Source organism: Chelonia mydas, chromosome 3, assembly GCF_015237465.2.
Source record: "Chelonia mydas isolate rCheMyd1 chromosome 3, rCheMyd1.pri.v2, whole genome shotgun sequence".
NCBI lineage: Eukaryota > Metazoa > Chordata > Testudines > Cheloniidae > Chelonia > Chelonia mydas.
Window position 1 is genome coordinate 197,270,837 of NC_057851.1, and position 16,000 is coordinate 197,286,836.

At 49.4% G+C, this 16,000-nt stretch overlaps 1 protein-coding gene across 1 annotated transcript; it reads right to left on the minus strand.

The window, feature by feature from the left end:
• Positions 1-439: 439 nt before the first annotated feature.
• Positions 440-15,702, minus strand: OVOL2 (ovo like zinc finger 2). Its single transcript, XM_037896206.2, has 4 exons — positions 15,434-15,702; positions 11,748-11,947; positions 7,342-7,531; positions 440-3,069 (listed from the first exon to the last, which is right to left on the minus strand). The coding sequence occupies exons 1-4, from the start codon at positions 15,531-15,533 to the stop codon at positions 2,759-2,761; spliced, it is 801 nt and encodes a 266-aa protein (XP_037752134.1). The 5' UTR covers positions 15,534-15,702; the 3' UTR covers positions 440-2,758.
• Between the last annotated feature and the right edge of the window lie 298 nt (positions 15,703-16,000).

A 16,000-nucleotide genomic window follows, 5' to 3' on the forward strand; every position in this document is an offset into this window, starting at 1 on the left:
TGTAAAGCTGCTGCACTCTGGCTCTGAACTGTAGGTGTTGGGGGGGATTGACTGCAGTGTAGCGAGAGGAAACCATGCACTGGAAGGACTTTTACAGGTAAGGCCACTTTAGCATTCCCTGGCTTTCTAAAGTTTGTCATTTCAAGCGACACTGTTCTCTTTGGGCCTTTTTTCTTTTACATTCCTGCTACTTAGGACAGAGTTAAGGTTGAAGAAGTAAGTTTGTCAGGAAATGTCCTTAGTTGTTTTGTTTTTTCGGTTTAATAAAGTTGTCAGGGAAGAATGGTGCTAGCCCTTGCCATAGAGAACTGTTTGCCACCAAATAAATTACATTATTTCCTGGACTACAGGTATGTCAAGTATATTTTGACCTAAAATTTCTACAATTAAAAAAAAGAATTAAATACAATTATCCACCTTTATTTTGCTAACCCACCTGATCGTACCTAAACTTTACAATCTTACGCTATCCAATCTCGCGTATCAGTGTGTTTGCAGAGAGACAAACCTTATTCGAAAATAATAGTCTTTATTTTGGATGCTGTTTCGTGCAGGTCCTAGCCCTAGCTAAGAATTCAAGCCGGCTTTCATCTCTGAAGCATAAAACAGTCATGACCAGGGAACAACTAAGAGTCAAAATATAATCTGTAGCCAAAATGTCACTAAGTGAATATTCTGTCATTCATCTCGACACTTTATACATGGAATTCTGTTTATGAAAATATCCCTCGCAAGCTTTCCTGTTACATAGGACAGTAAGTTTCTTATTCTTTACATCAAAGCTTCACTTTATTAAGATGCTTTCCAGGCCCCAAGCACCCCCGGTCTTGTTGCATAAAATAGTTGCTTCATTAAGAAATGCTTAAAACACCCAAAAGCTTTTTTTTCCCCCTCCAAAGCCCGTGCAGATGTCTGTACAAGGACTGAAGCAATCAAAGAAAATTTAATTTTTACAGACACAACCAGAATCTAACATCATTGTCATATATTAACCATGGAGGTGCTGATGAGTTCAGTTCCGTAGTTCAGACAGAGTTCCATTTTGCATAACAGCAGGGATGCAACCTCTGTTCTGTATACAAAACAAGTGTGTCCCCTCCCCAAACGTCCAGCACTCACTCTTCGAGTACAGAATGAGTTTTCGGCTAATTTACAAGTAAATTCATTCATTGGTTTATACACTCAAACTGGGTCCTTTAAGAAATTAGTGTTGGCATGAGTCTTTTCTCTGTCCTGAGTGATCTTAGTAGAGTACAGCACCAAGCGCCACCCTTCCTGGCTAGCTAATTTGAAAGCCGTGGTCCTATTGGCTGTAATGACCCAGTGGTACCAAGGCAGACTGGACACGTGCCAGGAGTTCTCACTGATGGATAGCTTGGCCCAGCTGGCACTGCTCTTCAAAGGTTCCGTTTGGCAGCTGCACTCTCGTTTGGGCATCAGTGTTTGTAAGGCTCCCCAATGGCATCACTGCTTAGCTTCATTGAGCCCTGAGCCAGCACCGCCAGAAGGAACCAGAGGGGGAGCGAAGGGGAAGCAGAGACATTGGGACTCCGGGCCTGGGGGTTTTTCTCTCCCTGCTCCTGCCACACAGCAAAGTGCTGGTCTCACTAACGCAGCCTTCTAAACCAAGAAGTCAATGGCAAACCAAGGGCCAGATTCACCAGTAAGCTTTGGTTGATTTGTGCTACTCTGGTGAAATGGCTAATGTCCTCTGGCTGCTTTGCATTCCTTTGGTATCCCAGCGAATCCACCCTTGGAAGTTTAATTTTTTTAAAATAATTGAAGGTTGGTGCCGTGTATCTTCAAATCCTTAGAAATATCTGGTAGCATTCTCTTTGGGTTTCTTATTTAGTGTTTATCTATGAAAATTGTTTAGAACTAGGGAAATTCCCAGACAAAAAATATATATTAAGATGGAGTTAAGGTTGAAAAGATGTCTCAGTAATTAAAGGATTAAACAACTGCTACAGGGATGTGATAGTGATCTCAAAACAAAGCATTACAAAAATCAGGCAATTCAGAGTTAAGGTTACACTCAAAAGAAATCCAAACATGTTAGGGTAAGAAATGCACAGTCAAGGCACCCAAAAAACCTTAACTCTGCCCTAGAGTCATGCCAAGTTGGGGGTGAGCGGGGGGTGGGTGGGGGAAAGAATGATATGAAAGAAAATCTAATGTGTTTAACATTTTTTTTTTCTAACCTGGGATTACAAATCCTACAGGGCAGAGTTAAGGTTGTTTGGGTGTACTGACTGTGCATTTCTTACCTTATGATACATACTCTCATCCTTAACTTCATTTTACTGTAGATTCTATGGGAATAATATTAATGATACCTAGCTCTTATCTAGCACTTTTTACTCACAGATCTCAAAGCACCTTACAAAGCTGATCAGGGTCATTATCCCCATTATACAGTTGGGAAAACTGAGTCACGGAAAGGTTAAGTGACTTGCCAAGGTTACAAAGCAGGCCAGTGGCAGAGCTGGGAACTGATGTGGAGTCTCCCGAGTACCAGTGCAGGGCTCTATCCACAGGCAATGTTGGCTCCAAAATTTTCCCTTTTATTCTCATGTTTAAAAAGCCTTGTATTTGCATTAAGCTGAGAACATTTATTTCACGTCGAGGCTGTATCATCCACAGCCTGTCATCACCAAAAGGACAAGATGCCTGCTATTACACAGATCCCTTTCAAAGTGGTTTGAAAAAATACCCGACATGTAAACTTCATTGCATGTGACCACTGTAATCCACTGTGTTACTCATCTTCCTCATCATCTTCAGGGTTCCTCTGCAGGACAGAGGTCAGTTTATTCTGTAAGACTGCTGCCAGCTTTTTAGAAGTTTTCTTGAGGAAAGCACTCCCGGGGTGAGCGTTAGTGACATGCAGATACAAGTCCTCTTGCGTTGGGCCCGTGTAGCCGCAATCTTCGCAGACGTAAAGTTTATCGCGCCGCTGTTTGTACGCATATTGCTGATGCACCCCGTGGATCTTTTTAAGGTGGGATTCCAGAGAACATCGCTGGGTAAATGCCTTGTTGCAGATCTCACATTTGTAAGGACGGATTCCTACACAAGGCCAGACGACATTGTTTATTATTAATTATTATGAATCACATTTATTGCAGTAACACTTTGGGACAAACCAAGAAAAAACACCTTATTGTGCTAGGCTGCAAACACTGATTAGTAGATAGTCCCTGCCCCAAACTGTTTACGTTCTAAATAAATATTTACACTTTCTTAGGCAAAGATTTTCTGAAGTGGGTGCCTCAGGCGAGGCGCCTTAAATTCATATTAGGCACCTAAACACCCTGTTTCAGGAAAGCACAAAAGCGTTTCAGTGAGATTTAGGCACATGTTTAAGCTGAACAGGGAGGCTTTTTTGAATCATTGCCTTAAATTAGATGGTGTTGCCAACTCTCATGAAATTGACTTTGATGGGGCCAGGGTTTCACCCTATGTTTCCAGGTTTTGTGGATGCTGAGGAAAAGCTGTAAAAGGTTTCCCCTGCAGACTCAAAAGCCAGAGGGCAACTAAATAACACTAATTTAAAAAAAAAAAAAAAACCAAAAAAACATCTTGATTTTTAAGACAATCTCATGTTTTTCGGGACCCTGGCTCACAAGTTTTGAGATATTTTGCTAAATTTCCAACCTTAGATAAACTGGTGCAATTTTGTGTTTAGACATTGCGATCCTTCTACTATTTATAATACGGCTGTCGATTAATCGCAGTTAACTCACGTGATTAACTCAAAAAAATTAATGGGAATTAAAAAAATTAATTGCGATGAATTGCAGTTTTAATTGCACTGTTAAATAATAGAATACCAGTTGAAATTTATTAAATATTTTGGATGTTTTTCTGCATTTTCATATATATTGTATTCTATGTTGTAATCAAAGTGTATATTATTTTTGCTTACAAATATTTGCACTGTAAAAATGATAAACAAAAGAAATAGTATTTTTCAATTCACCTCATACAAGTACTGCAGTGCAATCTCTTTATCATGAAAGTGCAATTTGCAAATGTAGATTTTTTTTTTTGCTACATGACTTCACTCAAAAACAGAACAAAGTCCACTCAGTCCTACTTCTTGTTCAGCCAATCGCTAAGACACACAAGTTTGTTTACATTTACAGGAGATAATGCTGCCCGCTTCTTATTTACAATGTCACCAGCAAGTGAGAACAGGTGTTTGCATGGCACTTTTGTAGTCAGCATTGCAAGGTATTTACGTGCCAGATATGCTAAACATTCATATGCCCCTTCATGCTTTGGCCACCATTCCAGAGGACATGCTTCCATGCTGATGACACTCATTAAAAAAATAAGTGTTAATTAAATTTGTGACTGAACTCCTTGGGGGAGAATCGTATGTCCCCTGCTCTGTTTTACCCGCATTCTGCCATATATTTCATGTTATAGCAGTCTTGGATGATGACTGAGCACATGTTGTTCATTTTAAGAACACTTTCACTGCAGATTTGACAAAATGCAAAGAAGGTACCAATGTGAGATTTCTAAAAATAGCAACAGCACTGGACCCAAGATTTAAGAATCTGAAGTGCCTTCCAAAATCTGAGAGGGACGAGGTGTGGAGCTTGCTTTCGGAAGTCTTAAAAGAGCAACACTCAGAAGCAGAAACTACAGAACCTGAACCACCAAAAAGAAAATCAACCCTCTGCTGGTGGCATCTAACTCAGATAATGAAAATGAACATGCGTCGGTCCGCCCTGCTTTGGACTGTTATCGAGCAGAACCCGTCACCAGCATGGACACATATCCTCTGGAATGGTGGTTGAAGCATGAAGGGACATGTGAATACTTTAGCGCATCTGGCACGTAAATATCTTGTGACGCCAGCTACAACAATGCCATGAGAACGCCTGTTCTCACTTTCAGGAGACATTGTAAACAAGAAGTGGGCGGCATTATCTCCTGCAAATGTAAACAAACTTGTTTGTCTGAGCAATTGGCTGAACAAGAAGTAGGACTGAGTGGACTTGCAGGCTCTAAAATTTTACCTTATTTTATTTTTGAATGCAAGTTTTTGTGTACATAATTCTACATTTGTCAGTTAAACTTTCATGATAAAGAAACTGCACTACAGTACTCGTATTAGGTGAATTGAAAAATACTATTTATTTTGTTTTTTACAGTGCAGATACTTGTAATCAAAAATAAATATTAAGTGAGCACTGTACACTTTGTATTCTGTGTTGTAATTGAAATCAGTATATTTGAAAATGTAGAAAACATCCAACAATATTTAAATAAATGGTATTCTATTAGTGTTTAACAGTGCAATTAATCGCAATTAATTTTTTTAATCACTTGACAGCCCTAATTTATACACACGTGCAAAACAGTTTGTAAGCTCAGGGCGTTACTGCTGCAGCCAGACAGAAACAAAAGAAAAAGAGGAGTAAAATTCCCCCATTCATATAAATGGATGGTAACTAATGGACACCCCCGTTGTTGACGACTCAACTACTGGATCATTTTAGCAGAAACATCTGGCTAATCTGAGGCTGGAGGAGGGAGATTCTCAATCACATATTTTCCTAATAGTGTTGAAATGTTTGCCCCAATCACACTAGTAGTCAGGTCACGTCTACACTACAGGTGCTCTACCAGTACAGCTATGGTGCCAAAGCTATGCCACTGTAGCGTCATAGTGTAGATTCTTCCTACAGTGACACAAGGGTTTTTTCCACTGCAGTAGATAATCCATCTCCCCAGGCGACGGTAGCTAGTCAAAAGATTCTTTTGTCAACCTAGCCGCCTTTACACTGGAGGTCAGACCAACATAGCTACAGAGCTCCGGGGTGGGAATTCTTCACAATTCCCACCAAATCTAGTTGGAATTCAGGGAAAACAGTCAAGTTTCAAATCGTATCTAGAACAAACAAAATTTACCTCTGATTAAACTGAAAGAATTTATGCTGGTTACTTTTTACACTGAATTCATCTCAGGCAATGGAAAGTGATGTATCAGTTTCACTTTCATATTCTCATGCACTATCAGAGAGCTGCAAAGTTTTGGATGCAAACACTGCAGGGAACAGAAACGTCACACTGTACTACATATGGAAATGTGTCTGCTGGTCTTAGCTTTTTTTTTGTCCTTAATAAAATCTTTACAAAATCTAAACTCTGGGCCAAATTGAACCCAACGGTGTGTCTCAAAATGTTGTTCCCTGCTGTTCGTCTCCAACAGGTTTCCATGCACAAACTGAAGATCCCACAATGCTTCTCAGATAGAAAAACATGTATCTTGGCCAATGTTTTCTCAGTAAATTAGATGTCAGTGGCTGTGTGGGAGCGACTGCTAAGCCATAAATGCCGTGTTTGCCTACACACTTATTGCACCTGGATGTGCAGTGGGGTACCTGGCTAATGACTCTGTGCTTGGGGATACCATAAACAAAAAGGATAATCAAGGTTGCACCGTAGCATCCCTAAGGTCCTGGTTAGTACTGAAACTGAGAGAAATCAGGGAGCTTGCCCAGTAGTCACTGGGTGTCCAAATCCTGCAGCACAAGCTAAACACCTGCTGGTTTAGAGACCCTTATTTTATAGGATATTCAGCTTGCCCAAGAATGTCTGCAATGGTGAGGTTGGAATCTAGGGGTCCCTCAGAAATTGCACTGGTGTAACTAGATTGATATAGTTAAACCAGGGCAACCTTCTAGTGGACACTATTAAAAATCAATCAATCCATACTTATTTAGCTTAATTCAGTTATCTGCCACTCTTACAAGAGTGTCCACATAAGGGATTATACCAATTTAGGCTCCCTCTGCGTACACACTTGCACAGGTTTACTTAAATTGGTGCAAACCCTTGTGTGAACACTCTTATTCCAGTTTGAAAGCGGCTTATTTTGGTTCAGCTTAATCCTGCTCCTAATTGAGTGAAGCTAAACTGGAACAACAACGTCCACACAGCCTTTTGCACTTTAAATGTCTCCACACAGAGCAGCACAAGCCCTTCCTTTAATGGGTGCAATTTCTGTGAAGCCCAAAGCAGCGTGATTCTGCCACAGCTGGCTCTGTGGGACACCTGTGCTCAGGGCTAGGAGAAGTCAGATTTGCTGTCTGGCTTCCCTCAAACCAGCCAGTCTGGAGGGGAGGCAGAGTAGGATGTAACCAAACCAAACCGTAGTTATCTGAGATTGTACTGAACATAAAATCCTATTCTGTGGAATTGCACCCTTTGACTATTCACCAAACCACTGCTTTCTGTTGCCTGTAGGGGGCAGAGCACTTTAGTTTTAGAAAAAGAACACCGCGCAGTCGGGCTGCAGAACCTTCTCCCAGCTGCTCTCACCTGTATGGGTCCTCACGTGTCTCTTCAGATCAAAGGTGTCATTGAACCCTTTGCCACAGAAGGTGCACAGATGTCTCTTTACTTGGCTGTGACACTTCACGTGACGGTTGAGCATCCTCTGCAAGCGAAAGCCTTTGCCACACAGCTCACAATTGTGCAGCGCCGCATCGTCGCAGGTGCCAGTCGTGAACTAACGGATGGAAATAAAACATGGTTCGATCTGATTCTGGGTCAACAGGCAAGAGCAAAGAACAGGGGGATTCTCCCCCTGCACAGTGAAAAAAACCTCACGGTAACAACACAGGAGAAACTGAATAGTATCGCAAACGGGAAATCGGCTTTTATTGTCTGAGGCCTTAGTTTCCCGCTTGCAGTGAGCTGTGTGAGGCTCACCCCTTGCACCCTCATTCCTCACACTGACCTCCCTGCATTACCAGGGCTTTCGTCTCCAAAACCATTAGGGCCAGAGGTCCATCGCATCCGATAGAAACACGACGTAATGTCCCTGCGTTACATGTCCCCTCCCCGTGCCCCCATAATCAGTGAAACAACCTGGGTCTGAAAACAGAGTGCCATTTCACAATACACTGAATTATCTGCCCAGCTGTGTCCAGGGCCTGATTCTCAAAGGCACAAAGGACGGCCCGGTGTCCAGCTTCCATTGATGGGTGCACCTAATTCTGCCCTTTAGACCACACTTGCTAACATATATTGTGCCCGAGGGTTTGTTTTGAAAGCATCAGTTTTAAAAAGAACGCTAAAACAGTACCACTAAAGGAGTTGTAGTGATTTGAGTCTGTGGATTATTACAGTTAGTGGAATTGCATTTTAATGGACATAGATTTGGGTGTAGATTATTCCATTTGGACTTGGGCAAGATCTTCAGCTAGTGTCAATTGGCTTCTCTCCATTTAAATCAGTGGAGCGACATCAATTTACACCAGCTCAGGATTTGACATATATAAGGATTTAATTGCTCGGAGTGGAGAGTTCTGCAGAAAAGGCCTCAAACATTTTGTGAGCCTCTGGATATATTTAATAAAAGGAGCTGAAAAGGTAAGCTCATGTGTGTGTGGGTCAGAGTTAAGGGTGCTACGTGAATTTCAAACTCTTGTTCAAACTTATATGAGAGAGGACTGACTGAATGATAGTGTACGGAAGAGAACGGGATTTCTAAACGGGATTTCTAAAGCATGTGAAACAACCTTATTTGGGATTTCTTGAATTTGTAGTATGTCAGTTAATGAGGCATGGATACCAGGTTCCTTATTGCCATGTTAATGTGGGTTTTTTGTGTTGGAAGAGATACAGCTAGCACGATATTGGGTTGGACATTGAGAAATGAGGAAGACTCCCTCCAAAGTCACAAGGAATTGTCCAGGCGTTATACAACCGGAGGCACAGACCACAGACTTCAGCGGTTCTCCCGAGGTCCACACAGATCTCAGAAGTTCCCCAGCTTACGGGGCAAAGTCTGTAGCCCAATTCAACAGACAAGGAGCAACCTCAGAATCCCTGCGGCTTTTCCCATGGGACAAAAGGGAACCTGTTCCATGAGTCATAAACCGGGACAATAGAAACATGCAGTCATGAGAAAAAATGAAAACATTCCAAAGATTTATGCCCTAATCCAGCCAAGCACTTCAGCACATGCTTTACTGTAAGCCTATGAGTAACCCATTGGCTCCAGTAGGACTCCTCATACTTAGGTATTTTGCTGGATCAGGACTTTGGTCCTTGTCTCCATGTTAGACTTATGCCATTTAACTAAGGCCTTGTCATCACAGGAAATTGTTAACAGTTAGAGAGGTAGAACCCCCTCGATCAGTGGTTCTCAACCAGAAGTACACGTACCCTGAGGGTACACAGAGGTCTTCCAGGGGGTACACCAACTCATCGAGATATTTGCCTAGTTTTACAACAGGCTGTGTAAAAAGCACTAGCAAAGTCAGTACAAACTAAACTTTCACACAATGACTTGTTTATACTGCTCATATACTATACACTGAAATGTAAGTACAATATTTGTATTCCAATTGATTTATTTTACAGTTATATGGTAAAAATGAGAAAGGAAGCCATTTTGCAGTAATAGTGTGCTGGAACACTTTTGAATTTTTATGTCTGATTTTCTAAGTAAGTGAAGTGAAACCTGGGGGTACGCAAGACAAATCAGATTGCTGAAAGGGGAACAGCAGTCTGGAAAGGCTGAGAGCCACTACCCTAGATAAACACACGTAGCCACTCTGCTACGGGTTATTTTCAGTTTAGCTTAAATCCCTTCCAAGCAACATACTAAAACAAACAAACAAAAAAGCCACCCATATACCGGAATAAGAGCATCTACACAGAGGATTATGAGGGTATAATAAAATCTATTTGAATTAACACCTTAATTTACACCAAAAAAACTTCCCCATATAGACAAGGCTTAAATCGGTTTAGAATCACACCTTTAGTGAAATCAATGCAGCTTTCTCGTGTAAACAAGATTTCAGTGTATCTCTAAGGACTTCCTTTTGCGGTGTTTGATGGAACAGAAGATTTGTTTACCAAAAAAGTTTCTAGAGGTTTTAATTGTGAAGATAATCCTTACAGCGTAAACCAGCATGCCATTGTGTTGACTCTACAGAGACTGAAACAATAGTCTTCCCCAGTTTATCTCACTGGCCTGTTAATTAACTTGAAAGTGTTATTATGAGTTAATTTTTTCATTCTTGATTCCAACACAAGAAAGGTCAAGCTAATGTGATTATCTGAAGTGGCTGGACCCGATGCTGGTGATTCAGCTATTTGGAAGAACATCCTTTGTGGGGGAGGCTCAATGTTTTGATTATGCTAATAGTTGAACATTAATTTGATAGCCACAGTGCTTGTCCTTGCTGGCCATTAAGGATATATCTACATTGCAATAAAAGACCAGCAGCTGGCCTGGGTCAGCTGACTCAGGCTCATGGGTCTTGGGAGGCAGGGTTATAAAATTGCAGTGGAGACATTCAGGATGGGGCTGGAACCTAAGACCCCATGTGGGAGGAGCATCCCAGAGCCCAGGCTCCAGCCCAAGCTGGAATGTCTATACTGGAATTGTCAAGCCCCATAAGCCCAAGTCAGCTGACCCATACCAACCACTCTGTGCCCTGGGTCTCTTATCCTAAACATACCCTAAAACACAGGGTGAAAGGTGAGTTTAGCAGTCAGAGCAGAAAGGGAGTTTAGCAGACTTCTGAGAATCTGCAGTGCATTTAGTGGTGTTTCTAGAAAGCTTGTGGGTGTTCTGCAGAAAGGTTAATAAGAGGATACATATTTCTCCGTGATCTTCTCTGTGGCTTTAACAATATTGGGGATTAAAATATAAGGGTCATCAGTAAACTAGTGAGCAAAATAAATCCTCGTAGAAATTCCAGTTTGAGCAAAAAATAACCCCAAATTCCCTGCAGATTCTATTCTTCCTGGTCATACGTGGCCTAGATCCTGCAATCAGCTCTGTACAAACACAAGGCTTTACCTACACAGAGATCATGGCAGAATCAGGGCCTAAGGCAACACAAAGCTATTTTGTATTTAACCATAATACAAATAATATGTAATAATGAAGAGGCAGAGAATTAGGTTTTCCTGAAGCCCTGGCTATTTTGCCTGATCCTTATCATCATCAGTAGCAAAGCAATGCTAGCAGAAACTGGCTCATGGAAAAGATAATAAGCCAGTTGCAAAATTTTGAAGGAAGGCTCTGTAGTGAGGCTGAACTCATTCGCTCTGATCGGGCGACTTTTTCTTTTACACCGGGGAAGAACACTCGGTCAACTGCCCTTTTTCTGTCTTGCCATTTCTGCTGAAATCTCCATTACAAACAGCCTCAGTCAGGCTCCAGATATGTCCGTGTGTTACACGCAAGAAACACACACGGAGAGTGAATTTTTCCAAGTAGTTACTTAATAGACAATTCATGAATTTCAACACACGATGAGTGTCTAAATCCCTTAGTTTGCCTTGCAAATCTCATCCACGGTTTTTTGAGGGCGGGTATTTCCATAGCTTTGTGTTTATTTAACGGAAAGGACATTTTTACAGTAGGCCCTTGGGCATAGTTTTGGGAGGGGGCAGAGGGGCTTTGTCCCCTTCCAAACTGCATTGCTCCCCCACACGCAGCCCATTGGCCTGACTGGAGTTTCCCCCCCAAATACAGAAGTCAAACTATGCCTATGAGTAGGCCCCAGTGTGGCAGCTCATCACTGTGGCAGGTGGTGTGGCCCAGATCCTCCAAGGTATTTAGGTGCCTAACTCCAGTAGGAGTCAGGTGCCTAAATACCTTGGGGGATCTGGGCCTGTGTTCCCCAGTTGAGAGGGGTATTTCACCAGGCTGGTTGTGCCCCCGAGGGGCATATTATGGGAGGCTAGTGCTGTACCTTGATTTTCGATCTGACCACTGGGCGCTTCATGGCCAAGTCCAGAAGGGTCCCCTCTGCGTTCCCGGTCTCGGCTGCTGGCTGGGGCGTCGGGGGATCACTCCGCTCGGCCTCCCTAGTGCTGGTGGCACTGCTGCCATTGCTCTCCAAGCTGCAGCTGTCTTCAATGCGGTAGTTCAGCAGCACGCAGCTTATCCCTCCTGGGGCGAGGCAGAGAACGGGGGGTTACTGGGAAAGGGAGGGACGCTCGCTGCAGGGGAAAGGGGGGGCCCAGGTTCAGAGCTCCTGCAAGAGGAGTAACAGCAGCCAGGGGAGGGGCAGCAGCAGCAGATGGCAGGCTGGGCTCTGGCCCATCCCAGAAGAGGGTCGGGGGAGCAGAGTGGGAGGGCGCCGCCCAGGGACAGACTGGACGGGAGCAGGCAGGCAGGGTGCTGCCAGAGGGCAGGCTGGCAGGGAGCAGGCATGCAGAGAGCAGATGGGCAGGGCACTGCTGGAGGGCGCAGGTGGTGGTGGGGTGCCAGGCTGGCAAGGGACAGGAAGGCACTGTGCTGTCCAGGGGCAGGCAGGGCGCTGCCGGAGGGTGCAGGTGGTGGGGTGCCAGGCTGACAAGGGGCAGGAAGGCACTGTGCTGTCCGGGGGCAGGCGGGGGGCAGACGGGAAGGGCGCTGCCGGAGGGCGCAGCTGGTGGTGGGGTGCCAGGCTGGCAAGGGGCAGGAAGACAGGGCACTATACAGAGGCAGGTGGACAGGCTGGCAAGGGGCAGGAAGGCACTGTGCTGTCCAGGCGCAGGCGGGGGGCAGGCGGGCAGGGCGCTGTTGGAGGGCGCAGGTGGTGGTGGGGTGCCAGGCTGGCAAGGGGCAGGAAGACAGGGCACTATCCAGAGGCAGGTGGACACGCTGGCAAGGAGCAGGAAGGCACTGTGCCGTCCAGGGGCAGGCAGGCAGGGCGCTGCTGGAGGGCGCAGGTGGTGGTGGGGTGCCAGGCTGGCAAGAGGCAGGAAGACAGGGCACTATCCAGAGGCAGGTGGACAGGCTGGCAAGGGGCAGGAAGGCACTGTGCTGTCCAGGGGCAGGCAGGGGGCAGGCGGGCAGGGCGCTGTTGGAGGGCGCAGGTGGTGGTGGGGTGCCAGGCTGGCAGGCAGGATGCTGCCCAGGGGCGAACAGGCAGGCAGAGGGAGGCATGCCAGGCTGGCAGGCAGGGCGCAGGTGGAGGGAGAGGTGCCAGGCTGCTGGGCAGGCAGGGTACTATCCAGGGACAAGCTGGCAGGGCACAGGTGGTGGAGGAACGGGTGCCAGGCTGGCAGGCAGAGCACTGTCCAGGGGCAGGCGGGCAGGCAGGGTGCATATGGCGGGGGATGGTGGTGCCAGGCTGGCAAGCAGGGCTCGGTCCAGGCGGAGGCAGGTAGGGTACAGGTGGTGTGTGCCATGCCAGTGGGCAGGCAGGGCAGAGGTGGTGGTGGGGTGCCAGGCAGGTAGGAGGCAGACAGGGCACAAGTGGAGGGGGGGTGCCGGGCTGGTGAGCAGGCAGGGTGCTGTCCAGGGGTGGGCAGGCAGGGCACAGGTGGCAAGGGGTGCCAGGTAGGCAGGGTGCTATGCAGGGGCGGGTGGGGGCAGGTGGCGGGGGTGGTGCCAGGCAGGCAGGGGGTACGTGGGGGCAGGTGCTAGGCAGGCAGGTGGGCAGGGTGCCAGGCAGGCAGGGGCAGGTGATGGGGGGTGCTAGGCAGGCAGGGGGCAGGTGGGGGCAGGTGATGGGGAGCGCCAGGCAGGCAGGGGCAGGTGATGGGGGCACCAGGCAGGCAGGGGGTAGGTAGGGGCAGGTGATGGGGGGCACCAGGCGGGCAGGTGATGGGGGGCACCAGGCGGGCAGGGGGCAGGTGGGGGCAGGTGATGGGGGGCACCAGGCAGGCAGGGGGCAGGTGATGGGGGGCACCAGGCAGGCAGGGGGCAGGTGATGCTGGGTGCCAGGCAGGCAGGGGGCAGGTGGGGGCAGGTGATGCTGGGTGCCAGGCAGGGGGTAGGTGATGGGCTGTGCCAGGCAGGCAGGGGGCAGGTGATGCTGGGTGCCAGGCAGGCAGGGGGCAGGTGATGCTGGGTGCCAGGCAGGCAGGGGGCAGGTGATGCTGGGTGCCAGGCAGGCAGGGGGCAGGTGATGGGGGCAGGTTATGGGGGGTGCCAGGCAGGCAGGGGCAGGTGATGGGCGGTGCCAGGCAGGCAGGGGGCAGATGATGGGGGCAGGTGATGCGGGGTGCCAGGCAGGCAGGGGGCAGGTGATGCTGGGTGCCAGGCAGGCAGGGGGCAGGTGATGGGCGGTGCCAGGCAGGCAGGGGGCAGATGATGGGGGCAGGTGATGCTGGGTGCCAGGCAGGCAGGGGCAGGTGATGGGCGATGCCAGGCAGGCAGGGGGCAGGTGGGGGCAGGTGATGCTGGGTGCCAGGCAGGCAGGGGCAGGTGATGGGCGGTGCCAGGCAGGCAGGCAGGGGGCAGGTGGCGGGAGGCCGGCGGGCCGAGCTGTTTGAGCAGCGGGCGGGCGGGCGGGGCGGCGAGCAGGGCAATCGGAAACTCAAACACTTAATGGTCCCAAAGTTCAAACAGCGCAGCCGGGACCGGCCGGGGCTTCCTCCTTCCCGTTATACCCGCGCAGGGCGAGGCGGCAGGAGCCCGGCCCCACCGTGCGCTCAGCAGCCGGCTCCGCTGGGCAGCAGCCTCGGGCTGTTCGCGGGGCGCTGCCCCGGGCACTAGGGCCCGATCCCAGGGAGGTCAATGGGAAGCCGCCCCCCCCCCGCCCGCCCTTGGCTTCGCGGGGCTTTTGGATCGGGCCCAGAGGCCAGCGGGACTGGGAGTCACTCCGGGGGAGCTCTGGATCAAGCACGGTTGGGGGAACGTCCCCGGGGCATCATATAGGATCAAGGGCGTACATACACCCAGCCTCACAGCCCCCTTACCCCCACCCCCCCCCACAGTCCCATACACCCAGCTTCACATCCCCCCACTCCCACAGCCCCCCCACACCCCACATACGCCCAGCCTTACAGCCCCCTTACCCCCACCCCCCCCACACACCCAGCCCTACAGCCCCCCCACAGTCCCATATACCCAGCTTCACGTCCCCCCACTCCCACCCCCACAGCCCCCCAACATACACCCAGCCTCACAACCCCCTTAGCCCCACCCCATCCTCCCCCACACAGCCAGCCCCACAGCCCCCCCCACTCCCATACTCCCAGCTTCACAGCCCCCCACTCCCACCCCCACCCCACTCACATACACCCACCCAACCCCCCCCCCCCACACACACACCCAGCCCCCCACACCCAGCCGTTCATTTCTGGGTCCCAGCTGCGACGACGACCCACCCCCACCCCCACCGAACCTCTTCCCCCGTCCTTCTCAAACTCTCGCAAAAACTTCGGGGTCCCCCACCCCGTCCCCGGGGAGCTCCGCCTCGATCTATTTCGGGGACGGGGGGGGTGTCAGTCTGTCTCCCCTCCCCCTGCTGGGCAGCGAGCGGGTCCGTAGCAGGCAGGTAACCTCCCTCCCTAGCCCGCGGGCGCCGCTGCCCCATATCCCCCCCCCCCCCGTGGCCAGCCGCCCCCCAACGCGCCCCGCCCGCTGAGCCGCGCCTGGCTGGCCCCAGGGGAGCGCAGGGCCAGGCTGGCGGGGGGCCCCCGCGGCTCAGCTGCCCCGTACCTGGGATGTAGGTGTCGGCTCGCTCCTCGTCCGGCAGCTCATCCCAGCTGCGGCTGGCCGGCTGCGGGCTTCGCCTCTTCACCAGGAAGGCTCTGGGCATGGTGCGGGCGGGCGCCGGGCTCCCCGATGGCGGGTCCTCCTGCTGCCCCGCGCCCCTGGGAGCGCCGAGCCGGGGCGCCGCAGCTCCAGGGTGGGGCCCCCCCGGCGCCGGCAGGGGGTCCCGGAGCGGGGAGCGGGGCCCGCACGCACCCACAAGAAGGGGGGGGGGAAAGTTTCCTAAGGTGGAATAGAAAATGCACCAGGAAACTCGGCGGGGAGCATGCGTGCTGCAAACATAACGGTGTCAACAAGCCTCCTTACCTGTCCGACCGGTTGGAGCGGCTCCGCTTTGTTCCAGCCCTTCCTCCTTAGGCATGAATGTTTGCAAAAGAATTTAACGTCTGGGGAGGGGGGGAATCCACCATGTTCTCCTTGCCCCCCCCCAACTCCCCCCATCCCCCACAGCCAGGTAGAAGCCCCCCCCCCAGCAGGCCACCCTGGCTTTCCCGGGGGCTTTGCTTGTTTGCT